This window comes from Hippopotamus amphibius, chromosome 6 (assembly GCF_030028045.1).
Source record: "Hippopotamus amphibius kiboko isolate mHipAmp2 chromosome 6, mHipAmp2.hap2, whole genome shotgun sequence".
Classification (NCBI taxonomy): Eukaryota; Metazoa; Chordata; class Mammalia; order Artiodactyla; family Hippopotamidae; genus Hippopotamus; species Hippopotamus amphibius.
The window spans coordinates 51,015,816-51,030,761 of NC_080191.1; the positions used below are offsets into that span (position 1 = coordinate 51,015,816).

At 33.2% G+C, this 14,946-nt stretch overlaps 1 protein-coding gene across 1 annotated transcript in view; it reads left to right on the forward strand.

Annotated features, from left to right (window-relative positions):
- The window catches only part of ADGB (androglobin), a 159,620-nt gene that overhangs the window by 125,063 nt on the left and 19,611 nt on the right, over positions 1 to 14,946 (forward strand). The window contains exons 27-29 of the mRNA XM_057739476.1: positions 1,857 to 2,041; positions 5,561 to 5,757; positions 7,867 to 7,978. Of these exons, the coding sequence (XP_057595459.1) occupies positions 1,857 to 2,041; positions 5,561 to 5,757; positions 7,867 to 7,978 (494 nt within the window). The remainder of the gene's footprint in view (positions 1 to 1,856; positions 2,042 to 5,560; positions 5,758 to 7,866; positions 7,979 to 14,946) is intronic.

A 14,946-nucleotide genomic window follows, 5' to 3' on the forward strand; every position in this document is an offset into this window, starting at 1 on the left:
GCTGCCATAACAAAGGCCCACAAATTGGCAAAGGAGGCGGCTTAACCAACAGAAACTTAGTATCTCACAGTCCTGGCTGCTAGAAGTCTGAGATCAAAGTGCCAGCTGGATTGGTTCCTGCTGACGGCTAGGAGGGAGAAAATACTCCATGTTTTCTGCTAGCTTCTGGAGGGTTCTGGTCATTGGCATTTTTTGACTCATAGATTTATCACCCTCGTCTTTGTGTTCCTCTTCACACACCGTTCTCTCTGTGTCTCTCTGTTTCCAAATTTCCCCTTATCATAAGGACCTCTTTTTAATTTATCTCTGGGAGATAATATCTCCAAGAATGGTGACATTTTGTGAGATGCTGGGGGTTAGGACTCCAGTATGTTTTTGAAGGGGACACAATTTAACCTATAACATGCACTGATGATGCATCTGGAGGGGAAAAAAGGGATTTTAAGGTATCAAGGAAGTAAAATTGACAGCGTTGGTTGATTGGGGCTTGACTTGGGGAACTGTTGGATAGTAAGTGTCACTTAGAGCTTACAGGAAGAGGACCCCATTGGCTGGTTGGGCAACAGAAAAACAATTATTCATTTTTAGGTCTTAAACATGGTAGACCAGTGGAACGTCCAAGGGATATTGCATAGGGGACTCGGGCTGGAGACACAGATTCGGAAATCATTATTCTGTTTCTGCCCATTTGGAGTGCCAGGAAAGTCTGTACAAAGAGAGTCAGATCCAGGACAGAATATTACAATTCTCTGATATTTATGGGAATGTCGATGTGAGAGAAGTCTAAAAATAGCACCCCCGAAATAGAAGTTTGTTACCCTCAGGGGGAAAAGTTTTTGAAGAAAGAGAAAATGAGGGTTGATTCAACCTTGTCAAATTCTCCTGAGAGTTCAAGGAAGATGAGAACTGAGGTTTCTATAGGATGGTGATAAGCTGCTTGAAACAAGTTTAGCCCCTTGGTTGGGGGCAGAGTGGAGTGTTGTGAGCAAGTGGGCGGTCAGAAGCCAAGGACAGTGGAAGCTGACAACTCTCCTTAGGTTGTAAGCTGGGGAGTAAAATAGAGCCGAGGCTGAACAGCAAGGTTGATTGAAGATTTTGTTGTTGTTGTTGTTGTTTGGTTTTTGTTTTGTTTTGATCTGTTTTTAAATGGGTGAGCCCTGCACAGGCACAAAAGCCAATATCAAGAAGGAATAAAGTGGGGGAATTTAAGATGCAGAAGAGAGAAGAGAGAAAAGCAAATTTCTAGAGAAATTGAAAGTTTATTGGGTCCTGAGCATTTGCAAGATTCACCTAGAGTAGGAAAGAACCCCAACAAAATGAGAAACCTCTTAGACTGCATGAAGGGAGGAGTTGGAAAGGAATTAGACTGCACATTTCTAGTCTTTTTGGAAGAGCTTCCCAACCAGCATGGTTGAAGGGTAAGAGCCCAGGCGACAGGTACTGATTCTGATTTCTCTGTATTTTTGTGACTCAAAGAAAACAATGTTAACAGTGAAGTTTTGAAAACTACTGCCAGTTGTGCTCTTTGTCCAACTGGAGAGGAAGGCATAATGGAAAGGTTTGCTGGGGCAGTAGTTTGCAATCTATCAAGTTTTGTGAGTGAGTGCTTATCATATCTAAATAAAAAGTTACATTTCCTGTTTGGGATGTGATGATAATAAACTTCATTTTACCATAGCATACTGGGATCTTTTGTCAAAGTCTATAATAGTGCTAATATTTCCAGAATTTTAAGTGACTTTATAAAGTGGTTTTACTTGTAGATTATCATATTAGCAAATGATACAGTTTCCTTCAGCGATCTGAAGGAAAGATCAGCATACTCGTTTATAAACGTGAATGTTTTTTCCTTATAGGTATTCAGTTAAAGTTGCATTACCACATCCTGTTACAATACAGGTACGTGCGTCCAAACCAGATGCATTCATCAAGCTACAGATCCTAGAAAATGAAGAAGTTATCCTGAGCTCCACCGGGAAGGGCCAAGCTATCATTCCAGCAATTAACTTCTTAGGGAATGAGAAAGCCTTGAGCTCCCAGTGTAAGTGTGGCTTTTAAAATTGGATATTTATGTTCATAAACAGATATTTATGTTTATTTAACTGAATTGTTAAATGTTTCAAGATAAAATAGCAAGTAAACATTTAAATTGGTAGAATTTATCATATTATAAAATATATTTTAAAAACTATTGCGGTTGTGTGCCAAATTAGACTCTGAAGATCAATAGATTTGTTATAAATGTACTTTAAAGACTTTATTACATGAGCCCTCTTAGACTTCTGAATAAGAAATAGATTTTTATTATTTTGAAAGAATTTTTTACTTTTATTTCCAACTCATCAGTTTTAGAAAATATTCTACTTATTAAAATTAACACAAATTTTGAAGTTATTGCTTGCAATGTAATAGTTAAAAGAGCTTCTAATTTAAAAAATTATTTCTGAAATAATGGACAAGAATGATACTCTGAGATACATTCAGTTATTTTAATTACTTAATTCTGACTATAAAAATAACACATGCCCATTGTAGAAAATTTGAAAAATAGAAAATTATGAACAAGGCAACAAGAAACCCCTTGTAATCATGCTACCCAGAAAAAATACTGTTAGTATTTTAGCTTTTATGCTTCCATTGTCCATTTTTGCACTCTCATTTTAAACAAAACTGGGATGTTACCAATTTGTGTAATTGATAATGTCTTGTTAAAACTTTTCCTTGGTTTTGTTTGGGATCTCCAAACCTATGTTAAATAAGAGTGATGATGATATATTTCCTTTTCTTAGGAAGGCTTATAGCATTTACCATTAAGTATTATGTTTGTTGTTGACATCTAATAATTACCCTTTATAACATTTTAAAAAGTTTTTCTATTGAGAGCTAAGAATTTTAATATGGGATGGGTTTGGAACTTTATTAATTACTTTTTTATTGTTTATAGAAGTCATCAAATTTTATCCCTTTGAATTTCACAAATTAATTTTTAATTTGGAATCATTCTTGAAATAAAACCTATTTGCCTATGATGTTTTAATACATTCCTATGCTTAAAGAACACTTATGTTCTATTTTGGAGGTAATTTGATATCTAAATAAACACACACACATTCTGTGTGTGTGTGTGTGTGTGTGTGTGTATAAAATAAAACCTGGTAGCTGCAATATTTAAAATTTTCAATTGTCATTTACATTTTATTTTATTGGCTTGTAAGTTTCTGAAAAAAAGTAAAATGTGTAAAAATTTATCTCTAATATTTTTCATTTTACATGTTTCTATAATACATTGCTAGTTGCATAAAGTTCTACATTTGCTTTATATTTATTGATATGTTGTATTTTTTAAATGAATGTAAAGCTGTTTTTTTTCAACTTTAATAGATTGTGTGACATTAACACTGGTTATTCCACTTATCATTTGCCTGTTCATTTTGGTTCATACATTTAGTTTTGCAACCTTTCTCCTATAACAGATGTTTTTCCCACTCAATCCAAGACTCTAGTCTCTGAAATAGAGTAATGCAATACATTTACATTTACTTTGATAAATATGCTTTTTCTGAATTCTGCCATCATGTTTTGTTTTAAAATTGAGCTGACAAAGGGAGACCAACTCAATGATGGGTGATGCCTTAGAGGGCCAGGACGGGGAGGGTGAAGGGGAGTCACGGGAGGGAGGGGATATGGGGATATGTGTATAAATACAGCTGATTCACTTTGGTGTATCTCATAAGCTGGTACAAGAGTGTAAAGCAATTATATTCCAATAAAGGGCTTAAAAAAAAAATTGAGCTGAACTTTTCATAACTATTTGGTGGCCAGCACCCTTCCTGCTCTCTCGTTTTTCCCAATAGGGTTCATGCTGATTATCTCAAGTACATAAGTAAATTACTAAAAAGAACTGTCTTTTATGCACAATATCATACCATGGGTCACCTAGCCTCTGTTCATTTTTTTCTTTATTCTTTGCTTCCATTTAGATCAAGTCAATTGCTTACTTTGAAGTTTACTAATCTTTTCTTCCAAATTTGACAATGTTTAATCCATCCAGGAATGTCTTATTTCAGTTATAGTCATATCTAGAATTTCTTTTTATTCTTTATATAGTTCATTTTTCTGTTGATACACCATTTGTTCTTTCATTATATCAACCTTTCCCCTTAAATCCTTAATCACATTTTTAATAGCTTGTTTGCTAAGTCCAAAATCTGTGTTAGCTCTTAAGGGTATTTGTATTAACTTTTTCTCAAGTGATGGTTATATAATGTGCTGTCCATTGTATCTTCTACATTACCAAGACTCTGGATTATGCTGTCTTCATCAAAAGACTGTTGAATTTTGTTCTGGCAGACAATTTATTGACAGTTTAGCTTAAGCCTATCAAAAGTTGGTTCTAAGCTTTCTTAAGTCAGGTCTAGAGTTTCCATTACTCTAGGGTTAGGGTAGCTCTACTCCTAAAGAATAGCCTACCTTGAGTTTCTACTGAATACTCTGTGTTTTCATTAAATTTTCTTCATTTTGGCAGAAGTTCGATGTCTCTCAGCCCTGCAACCTTCAGAATCTCCATTAAGCTCACAATCTTCCAGTAATTATCTACCAGACATTGTTAGGTATTTGTACAAAGGAAGTTTAAAACTCAGCTAAAGACTCAAGTAGACCCCTATCTATATTTCTGAGTTCCTTTGCTGCTCAGATGCCTCCTTTCCAGTACCCTGCCTCACAAATTCTAATTGTCTCAGGAGCCTCAAATTCCAATCTTTGCTTCCTAAATCCGACAGTGCAGCCGTTCATTATTTGAACTCTATTTCCCTGTGCCACAGATGGGAAGACCCTCACAGGCAGAAATCTGGGGAAGTGGAGAGACCATCTTGAATGTTGCCTTTCTCACAGGGATCACAGTACTGGGCTGTCTGTTGTCCCATGGATTAGAACAGTTGCTTTAGGCATTTTGTCCAATTTTTATCATTTTTAAGGTATAAAAATAAATCCAATTTTTAAGGTATAAAAATAAATCCAATAAGGTATAAAAATAAAGCCCATTATTCTGTCATGGTTGGAATTTGAATTTCCCAGTGTCCTTCACTTATGTTCCCTCAATATGTTTGATGAATTAAACAACATCCAGCACATGTCTATTTGTATCCCTTCCAATGGTACTTATCTGTTAGTTATGAAATAATGAATTCAGAAATTAAAAGTTACAGTAACATACACACACATAGTATTAAACACTGAAGAAGTCAGAGCGTATGGTATTACTTTATTGTCATTTGAGCAGCACAGAATGAATGAGAAATTGTTGAATTGTTATGCATTCTTTTAGCAATCAGTGGTTGCCCACACTATGCATTGCTCTAGGCAAGTCGTATACCATTACAGTAAGTTTCATTAAGACCAGAATATTTCCAAGAAGCCAGTGATGTTTGTTTTTATCTCATTAAAACAAAACAAATTGACCTGTCTCTTTGAGTGTTTTACAAGGATATAACTAAATAACACAGTCAGTAGTAACTACGCATTCCACATATTTTAACTTAAACCTAATATTTCTCATATTCAGCTAGCAAGCAAATTCTTTCAAGTCACGCTTCATTCAAGAAAGAGCAAGAATTTTACATTAAGAAGAAATCTGCCGTAGGAGGTCAGAAATCCTATAAAAGACCTGGAAGTGCAATAGTAGACACTGGTCAACCTATTTTGGATGAGGAAACTATCTCTGTACCCACTATAGAAGAAAATGCTAGCACACCACAGCAGGTAACTTACATTTAAAAGAATTATTCAATGGTACTGCTCCTAAAAATTTAACTTAAATCACAACAATTTTTTTCCTAAAAATTGTTAATGTATAATACTTTTTACATGTAGTGCCACTAGTGTATAACCAGAATTGAAGAATTATTGAAAATTTTCTCTATGCCAAAATCTTAAAATATGTGACAAACTTAATTTTTACGCTAACTATACTATAATGTAGATGTTGATATATTACATATGAATTAGCTGTTACGTGGCTTTGAGAAAAGTCATATATTAATAAAAGCTTAGTTTGTGCCTTAAATTGAAGAAATAAAGGACAGTGCATATACTTTAAGGCAGCAAAAGAAAACATGATTTATCCATTGGAAATCAAGGAAATAAATTAACTACTTAAAAGAAATAAAAACAAAATGCAAAAAATAAAGTTCTAATAAGACAGTAATTAAAATAAATACAAATGCATTATTAATCAACTAGAAGGATAAAATTTTAAAGTTAGATAAAAAATAAGATCTAACTGTAAGTAGTCTAAAAGTGACACTTTTAAACAAAATGGCACAGAAATTTAAACTTCAACCAAGAGAGAGCTGTGATGATATTTTAATATGTCAATACATAGGATTCATGGTGGATATTATATAAAAATAAAAGGAAGAATGAAGCTGTGTGGCCATAACCGACATGTAGGCAACTCACTGACCAGAATCAATAAATAAAAAGCAAAACTATTAGAACAACAGAGAAAAATAAGTTAACAATTAATAGTTGAATATTTTAACACACACCTTCCAGAAATAAGTAGATCAAGCTGAAAAACAAAATACATTTGATCATTAGGATTTGAAATATTAAGTATAAGTTTAATTCTGTAGATATCTATATAGAACACTCCACCAAATAAAAAGAGAATATACTTTTTCATAGAACACACAGGAAGCCTCAATAAAAACCAAACTATACTGTGTAAATATTATCTGAACATAATGCAATAATATAGAAATTAGTAATTAGCTGCTTAAAATCCCATAAATGTGAAAACAAAGTAAAATATCTTCAATAATTGCTTAGTTTAAAAAAATCCATAAAAAAGAAACTTTAAATACAAAGAACTCAATAAAAATAAAGAACTACAAATCAAAATTTGTAAGCCACATCTAAACTAGCATTCAGTGGAATGTTGACTTTCAAATCAATTCATCAGAAAGTATGAATGATTAAAAACATGAACTAAGCTATTGAAACAAAAAGTTAGAAAAAGAGTAAAAGAATAACTCAAAAATAAGAAGAAAAATTTTAATAAAAATGAGGGTAGAAATTAATGAAATGGGGAATAAAATTTAGGAAAATTAATAAAACCTAAGCCTTTTTAAGATTAATAAAGTAGAAATGCTTCTTGTAAGACCAATCAAGTAAGAAAAAAGAAAGAAAATGTAAATAAATCAAATATAGAACAAAACATAGGATAGAGGTATAAATGCAAACAACAGGTTTTAAAAAAGTTTTAAGTATTATATACAACTCTATACTAGCAAATTTAAAACTTAGAAAAATTGTTTTAAATGTAAAATTCCTGGGCTAGGGAGAGGAAGGGCATAGTTGCTCCACTAAAAAATAGAAAATATGAAATAATAAGAATAAGAATAAATAAGAATAATGAAACTGAAATGATAATCAAAGTCTTACCTTTCCAAAAAGCTATAGGCCTAACTGTTTTATAGGATAGATCTAACAGACTTTTGAGGAGTAAATTGTTTTAGAAAACAGAAAAACAATACAAATCTTCCAATCCTTTTTAAGAGATTAATGTAATTCTGATTCCAAAACTGATGAGTAACAAAAGTAAAATAAGTAAATTTTATTTATAAACATGAATGCAAAAATTATAAATTCTAGAATATATGATGGTAAGAATTGGTGGGGATATGAGGATAAACTTTTATAGACTGTGGTACTATAGAATTTTGGAGAACAGCTGACAGTATTTAATTAAATTATTATTATATGATCCAGAAAAATATGAATTTATTATATCCCTAAATAATAAATGATTAGGCACATGCTATATTTATTTTTGTTGTTTATTGTTTATTGCATTTTATTTCCTAGGTATACAAGTATATTATACAGTGTTTGGTGTTATATAACAGTTGGCCTCTCACTGAAAATCAGCAGATGTTTGTTCAAGCACTAAAAGACTTAGAGAAAAATGATAACAAAGGTATGTCACCCTAAATGTTATTCCTGTGTTTTATATTTTCTTGACATATTTAACAGTAAATTTATCATGTAATTATTAAAACATTATTGCTTACAATTTGCACTTTAATCCAGTGGCATTTCCTGTTCTGTTAATTGATTACATGTTTAAAAATCTTTACTGTTTCATTTATAAAAACCAAAAATATATGATTGTTTAGGTCTAGTGTGCCCTGGCCTTCAGGGCTCAGTGTAGAGACAGCAGACAGAACCACTCATCTCTCAGTCTTTCCCTGAAAGGTCTATTTGCATACTTTAAAAGTTGCTGCCTAAAGGTCTGGCTTCCAATACAATATATTTTTTAATGTTTATACTACCCACAGCCATGTGTAGATTCAATGTAGTCTCTATCAAAATCACTTTTTCATAGAAAAAGTAAAATCCTAAAATTTGTATATAACTACAAACTAGAAGAAAACTAAAAGAAAACATAGGGGGTAAAATCCTTGACATCAGTCTTAACAATGATTTTTTGGTTTTGATACTGAAAGTATAAGCAACAAAAGCAAAAATAAACAAGTAGGACTACATCGAACTACGTGTAAAAAGCTTCTGCACAGCAAAGGAAACCATCAACAAAATTAAAAGCAGCTTATGTAAGGGGAGAAAATATTTGCAAACCGTATATCTGATAAAGGGTTAATATCTAATATATACATAAAGAATTCACACAACTTAATATCAGAAAAGAAACAATCCAATTAAAAAATGGGCAGAGGACCTGATAGACATTTTTCGAAAGAAGACATATAGATGACCAACAGACACCTGAAAAGATGCTCAACATCACTAATCACTGGGGAAGTGTAGTTCAAAACCACAACGAGATGTCACCTCACTTTCGTTAGAATGGCTGTTTTCAAAAAGATAAGAGATAGCAGGTATTGGTGAGAATATGGAAAAAGGGGAATCCTTGTACACTGTTAGTAGAAATGTATATTGGTGCAGCCACTATGGATGGAGGATGAAGGCTCCTCAAAAAATTAAAAATACAACTGACATATGATCTAGCAATTCCACTTCTGGGAATATATCCTAAGGAAATGAAATCATTATCTCCAAGAGATATCTGCCTCTCCATGTTCACTGCAGCATTATTTACAATAGCCAAGACATGCAGACCACCTAAGTGTCCACTGATGGATGAATGGGTAAAGAAATTGTGGTAAATATACACAATGAGATATTATTCAGCCATAAAAAGAAGGAAAACCTGCCTTTTGCAACAATATGAATGAAGCTTGAGGATATTGTGATAAGTGAAAATAAGTCAGGCAAAGACAAATGCTATATGATCTCACTTATATGTGGAATCTGAAATAACAGAACTCATAGAAACATTGAACAGATTGGTGGTTGCCAAGGAGGTGGCTGAGAGATATAGAAAATGAGTCAAAGTGGTTAAAAGGCACAAACATCTAGTTATAAGTCCTGGAATGTAATATACAGCATGTATGTTTCTCAAATTCAAATTGTCCAACACAGGTGGATTTTCAGTATTTGAACACAGTAGTATAATCTATGAACTAGCATAATGTAAAATGTAGATCTTGTTTATGGTACAAAATTAATAATATGAATTAAGTTTTTAAAAGGAAGTTAACATTAAGTGGAGAAATACAGTATAGTGGCTAAACTACCGTACATTTGACTACCTGAAACTAGGTTACTTTATCACCTGCAAAATTAGAATAACTCCTATATTATATAATAATTCCTCTCTTTCAAAGTTGTTTGGAAGATTCAAGATAATATATATATAGTTCCTAGAACCTAGTGGCACTTCAAAAAACAGTTTTATCATTATTGTGTATTCCAGCTAGAAAATGAGTCTTTGGAAATAATTATGTCTTCTTTTTTGACATTGCATTTGACAATTTTATGTGTGAATGATCAGTGCTAAAATTAAATGACACCTTGTGTCACCTAGTACATTTCTTGCTGAAAATAGCAAAGAAATTTAGGATTAAATTGAATTTAAAATGAACTAGGGAAGATGGTTTTTTGAGGAGACATTAGTCTGCCATCTTCTCAGTTTGCTGGCTTTCTGAATAAAGTTGTATTCCTTGCCTCAAAAATAAATAAATAAATAAATAAAATAAAATGAACTAGGAAAGTTTTCTATTTGAAAGAATATGTTGGCCAATCTTTTTGAAAGTCAAGTGGCTTTTAAATTCAGAATAATCATTCTCTAATTTCATGTTTATAATTGTGCTTTTTCAGGTAGCCAGTTTGTTTAAATTAAAACATATCAATATGTCCACTTCCATTTGTCAATTATATTTACACTTCACAGCCTACAAACTTTAACCTTAAGGGTGTGATATATTTTTGAGAAATTATCAGTCTTTAAACTATTAGCTTACTTTTCAATTATAAATACTTTATATCAAACATAAATTGGTCAAGTGTTTTTTATTAGTACACTGATTACGTAATTTAAATTTTTATGTAAATTAAATGGAAATATTTCCCTATTTACTGAGAAATTAAAATCAATGTTTAGTTTATATGAGAAATAAAATATATAATTTAAATTTTTTCAAAAATTTACATCTTTATAACTCATGATAAAATGTAAGGCCTGAAACATGGCTATGTACAACCTAGGATATTTCTATCATAAAATTTTAGAAAGTTTGGCCTCTGGTTAACGTGAGGCAACAGTGCCACCTTTAGTAAATTTCAGTACTTAAGTTTTAGTAAAAATTGCTTATTTTCAGTTAAGAAAATAGAAAATGGAGAATCTTGAGCAGGTAGTACTTGGTGCTTTTATGTGTAATTAGTAGTCTTTTTATTTTAAAGTCCTTTAGTTTATGTTGCTGGCCTGCATACTTGAAGTTCTAATCTATTTGCGTTAAACGTAAACTTTTTCATTCTCAAAAGTATTTGGTTTCAAGTCCCACTGCTAATTTTATTAGCAGGATTATAACATTATTTCCTGAACTCTAATAAATATAATATTGTTGCTTTTTCTTAGGCACAATACATGCATGGTGTATCCAATTCAGGGTCTTTGAAGAAAACAAACGTAGATAACACATATATTTACTATATATATTACTATATACACACATATATATATATATATATATATATATGGTTTTTCTGTTTATATTCACCAAGTGTGATTGTACTTGGTCAATATATACTTCATTCTAAACAAGTTTCTAGTTTAGAAATTATGTTAATGTTCAAATCCCAACCAGTTTTGGTTCCTGGATATATAAATCTAAGCACTGAATTCTAATCATAAAAATTAAAATTACATTTCATTAATTTTTATGTTTTATTATTTACTGAAGATTTCTGTCTACTGTACTCTGGACATGTGTAAGATAATGTAAAAGGAAACCTGAAGGTCACGTGTTCACCTCACGAAGTGGAGAGTCAAGAGATACTCTCAATGCTTAGTGGAATTAAAAATAAGGATGTGAGTGTATAAAACTATATTTTATATAGCTGCAAAGGCAACTAATAGAATCTAAAAATAGTGGCATTGTCTTATTGAAGTGGAAGAAAGGAAGACCAGAAGATAAAAGATCAGTGAGCTAAATTCATATCCATCATCAGAGAACTCAATAGATAAAATTGCTAAATAAAGAAATGGGAAAATAATAGTAATGTACTGAAGGACTTATATTAGGTAGAAGCAAAATGTATGACATCCATAGCACAAAGGCCAGGAGGGAATAAATGGAGTTATCCTCGAGGTTCTTACGCTATACATAAAGTGGTATAGCATCACTTAAAGGAAGATTATATATTAAAGAAATATACAATACTTCTGCTTCCAGTCAAATGGAGTAAAGGGGTCAGATTTACTATCCTGTCTGAAATGACTAAAATATCAGACATGATATTTTAATGGCACACAAGACATTGGACATTAGTCAATAAAAGACAGTGATCATTGAAAGAGGGAAGAGAAAAAAAAAAAAGAGGGAAGAGAGAAGAAAATATATGTCCATACAAGCATTGTACACAGATGTTCACAGCAACTTCATTTGTAATAGACCCTAATGTCCATCAAAAGATGAATGGGTAAACGAAATTTTGCTGCATTCATACACTGGAATATACAACTTAGCAATAAAAAAGAATGAACTCTAAATATACATAACTACATGGGTGAATCTCAAATGACTTACACTGAGTGAAAGAAGCCAGAAAAAAACCTAGTACATACTGTACAATTTCATTTATCTAAAATTATAGAAAAATGAAACTAATCTGTGGTGACAGAAGCAGATCAGGGACTGCAGAGAGAAGGGGAAGGATGATTTTAAAGGGGCATGAGGAAAAGTTCAGGGGTGATGGATATGTGCACTATCTTGGCTGTGATGATAGTTTCATGGTGCATGCAAATGTCAAGACTTTTCAAATTGTTCACTTTATATATAAGCAGTTTAGGGACTTCTCTGGCGGTCCAGTGGTTGGGATGCCATGCTTCTACTGCAGGGGGCGAGAGTTTGATCCCTGGTGGGGGAACTATGATTCCGCATGCCTGCAGTGTGGCAATAAATAAATAAATAAATAAATAAATAAATAAAAAGTTAAAAAAAAAAAAAAGGAAACCTGAAAGCATTAGGTTAAAGGTCTTTTCAAGTGCATGTCATCAGCACATGCTCCCTGAACACTTACTCTCTGAAGAAGTATGTTAGTTTTTTTCCAATGGTCACTTCCTCTAGAGTTCTTCTAATTATATGAATATGCAATGAGGGGTCACATTTTTCACAATTTTTGAACTAGTAGGATATTTATTCTTGCATCTTACTGATATATATATATTCCCAACACATACAGATTCCCTTTAAAGCTGTACATAGTAAAGGTAGACAATCTGATAATGAGTACATACTGTGAGTTCAGCCCTATACTCAATGAAATTAAGAATTTAAAACAAAGAACATAATGATATTCTCACCTTTGCTGAACTTGTAATTCGTGGGAGAAAAGGTTACCATACTGTAAGCCATTAAATAATATGGAAATTATTTTATCCTATTTATTAATAATGTAAAGAAAGAGGGTGGTGTACACCTGCTGTGTGCCTGGCACTGCAGTAACTGCTCACGTATGTAAACCTGAATATTAGAATGTGCTAATTTGAGTGGAATCAAATATGCCTAAATGTATGACTCAAACACTAAGAAAAGAAAGCTCCAGAAACACCTAATGGGGCAGCTTGAGATTCCATTTCATCTGACTTTTGTTAACATCCAAAAAACCTAAGGTGTATAATAGTAGGCATGACCCTATTTTAAATGTTCTTTATTGATTACTAAAAGCTTGTTGACATACTGTTAGTTTCTCCATTACATACAGGAGGAAACAAACTCAATGAATGGAATAAACCTGCCAAAGTTAACCTATCCAGGCGCTGATCGAGGATTCACTTCTAAGTCATTTGTTTATTTGACTAAAGGATTTTCCCTAGCACAACTTCTCGGCAGCTGGGATTGTTGGCAGAAAGACAAGTTGCCCCCTTGTAAAATCATGGTACTTACAGTCCATCTGTGGTTATGCAGGATGCTCTGTCCCCAATTTGAAAGCAGCCAATAACTGGCACCAAGGAAGATCTGGATTCTTGACAGTTACTATTTTACTTTGCCAATGAGGTGACTCACAAGACTGCAAAAGGGACTGACATGTCCTTTGAACTCTTATTTGAGTGCTGATTCAATTTATCAGTTGGGAGAGTAAATTACGTAAACTCTCTGAACCTACCCTGCTGGTATTTTTTGAGAATTAAAAGAGAAAGAAACATAGTAGGGATTCAACAAATAGGATTTGCTCCCCCAATATTTCGATATTTGTTAAAAAGAATTAATAGGACATAAGGCAAAATCCTTCATATCAGGAAAAGGTAATTATACCCTCCTAAGTGTAAACCAGTGGTTCTCTAAGTGCAGTCCTTGGACCAGCAGCCTCAGAACTACCTGGGAACTTGTTAAGCAAATTTGGGGGCTCCACTTCATATCTTCCAAATCAAAAGCTTTAGGGAAGGTGCCCAGAAATCTGTTTCTTAACAAAGCCCTTCAGGTGATTCTGACACAGGCTAAAGTTTGTAAACCACTCTTGTGAAGGAACCCTCAGCTTCCTTGAACTCGAACTCACTGGTATTCTTCCCTTCCACCCATCCCTTTGCAACATTTGCTTCCAAGGAAAGGGAAAAATGTGTACATTTCTTAAAGCAGGGCTTCTCAAAGTATGAATCAGAACCACTTCAGGTAGTTTTTAAAGCTGTACGTTCCTGGGTCCCATATCAAACTCTAAGGGGTTGGACTCTCTGGGGTTTAGACTTCAAGATCTACATTTTCCATTATCCTTGGGTGATTCATACATTAATCAAATGTGTGAATTGCTGCTTTACAGTAAGCATCGCATTACTGGTAGCAGAGCTGTCTGGCTGCACAAGGTAAAAGAATGAATTCTTCTATCCCAGTTTTCACTGAGGTGCTGTTATGTAGCACTGGCCACAAATAGATCTCTAAAATGTAATTAACTCCTGACTTTGCTGGCACTGAGATCTCTGGGACCTGGATTTTACCAAGGTGGTAGCTGTAGCCACCGAGACTGGTCAAAGTGCAGTTATCTCATGTTGGGCTAAAGATGAGGAGCTGGTACTGCACCCATCTGTATGCAGCAGAGGCAGCATGAGGAGCCTCTGCAGGGAAGCAGTGCTGAAACACATGGGCTTCCACTTCTGTGCAAGTAGTGCTTCTTCAACCTCAAAGCTTTCGGTTAACAAAGGATACCAAAGAACCAAAAAGGAAAGATGTCCTCTGCAGTCTCTCTACATTCTATCCTGGGTTTCTGATAATAGGTGATTTTACTACGTGGCTTCCTATAAAAACCTTTGTCTTCCTTTCTTCTTTCTTTGTCTCTTGCTTCAGTTTGTATGGCTCATCATTTCTACCCTTGTGC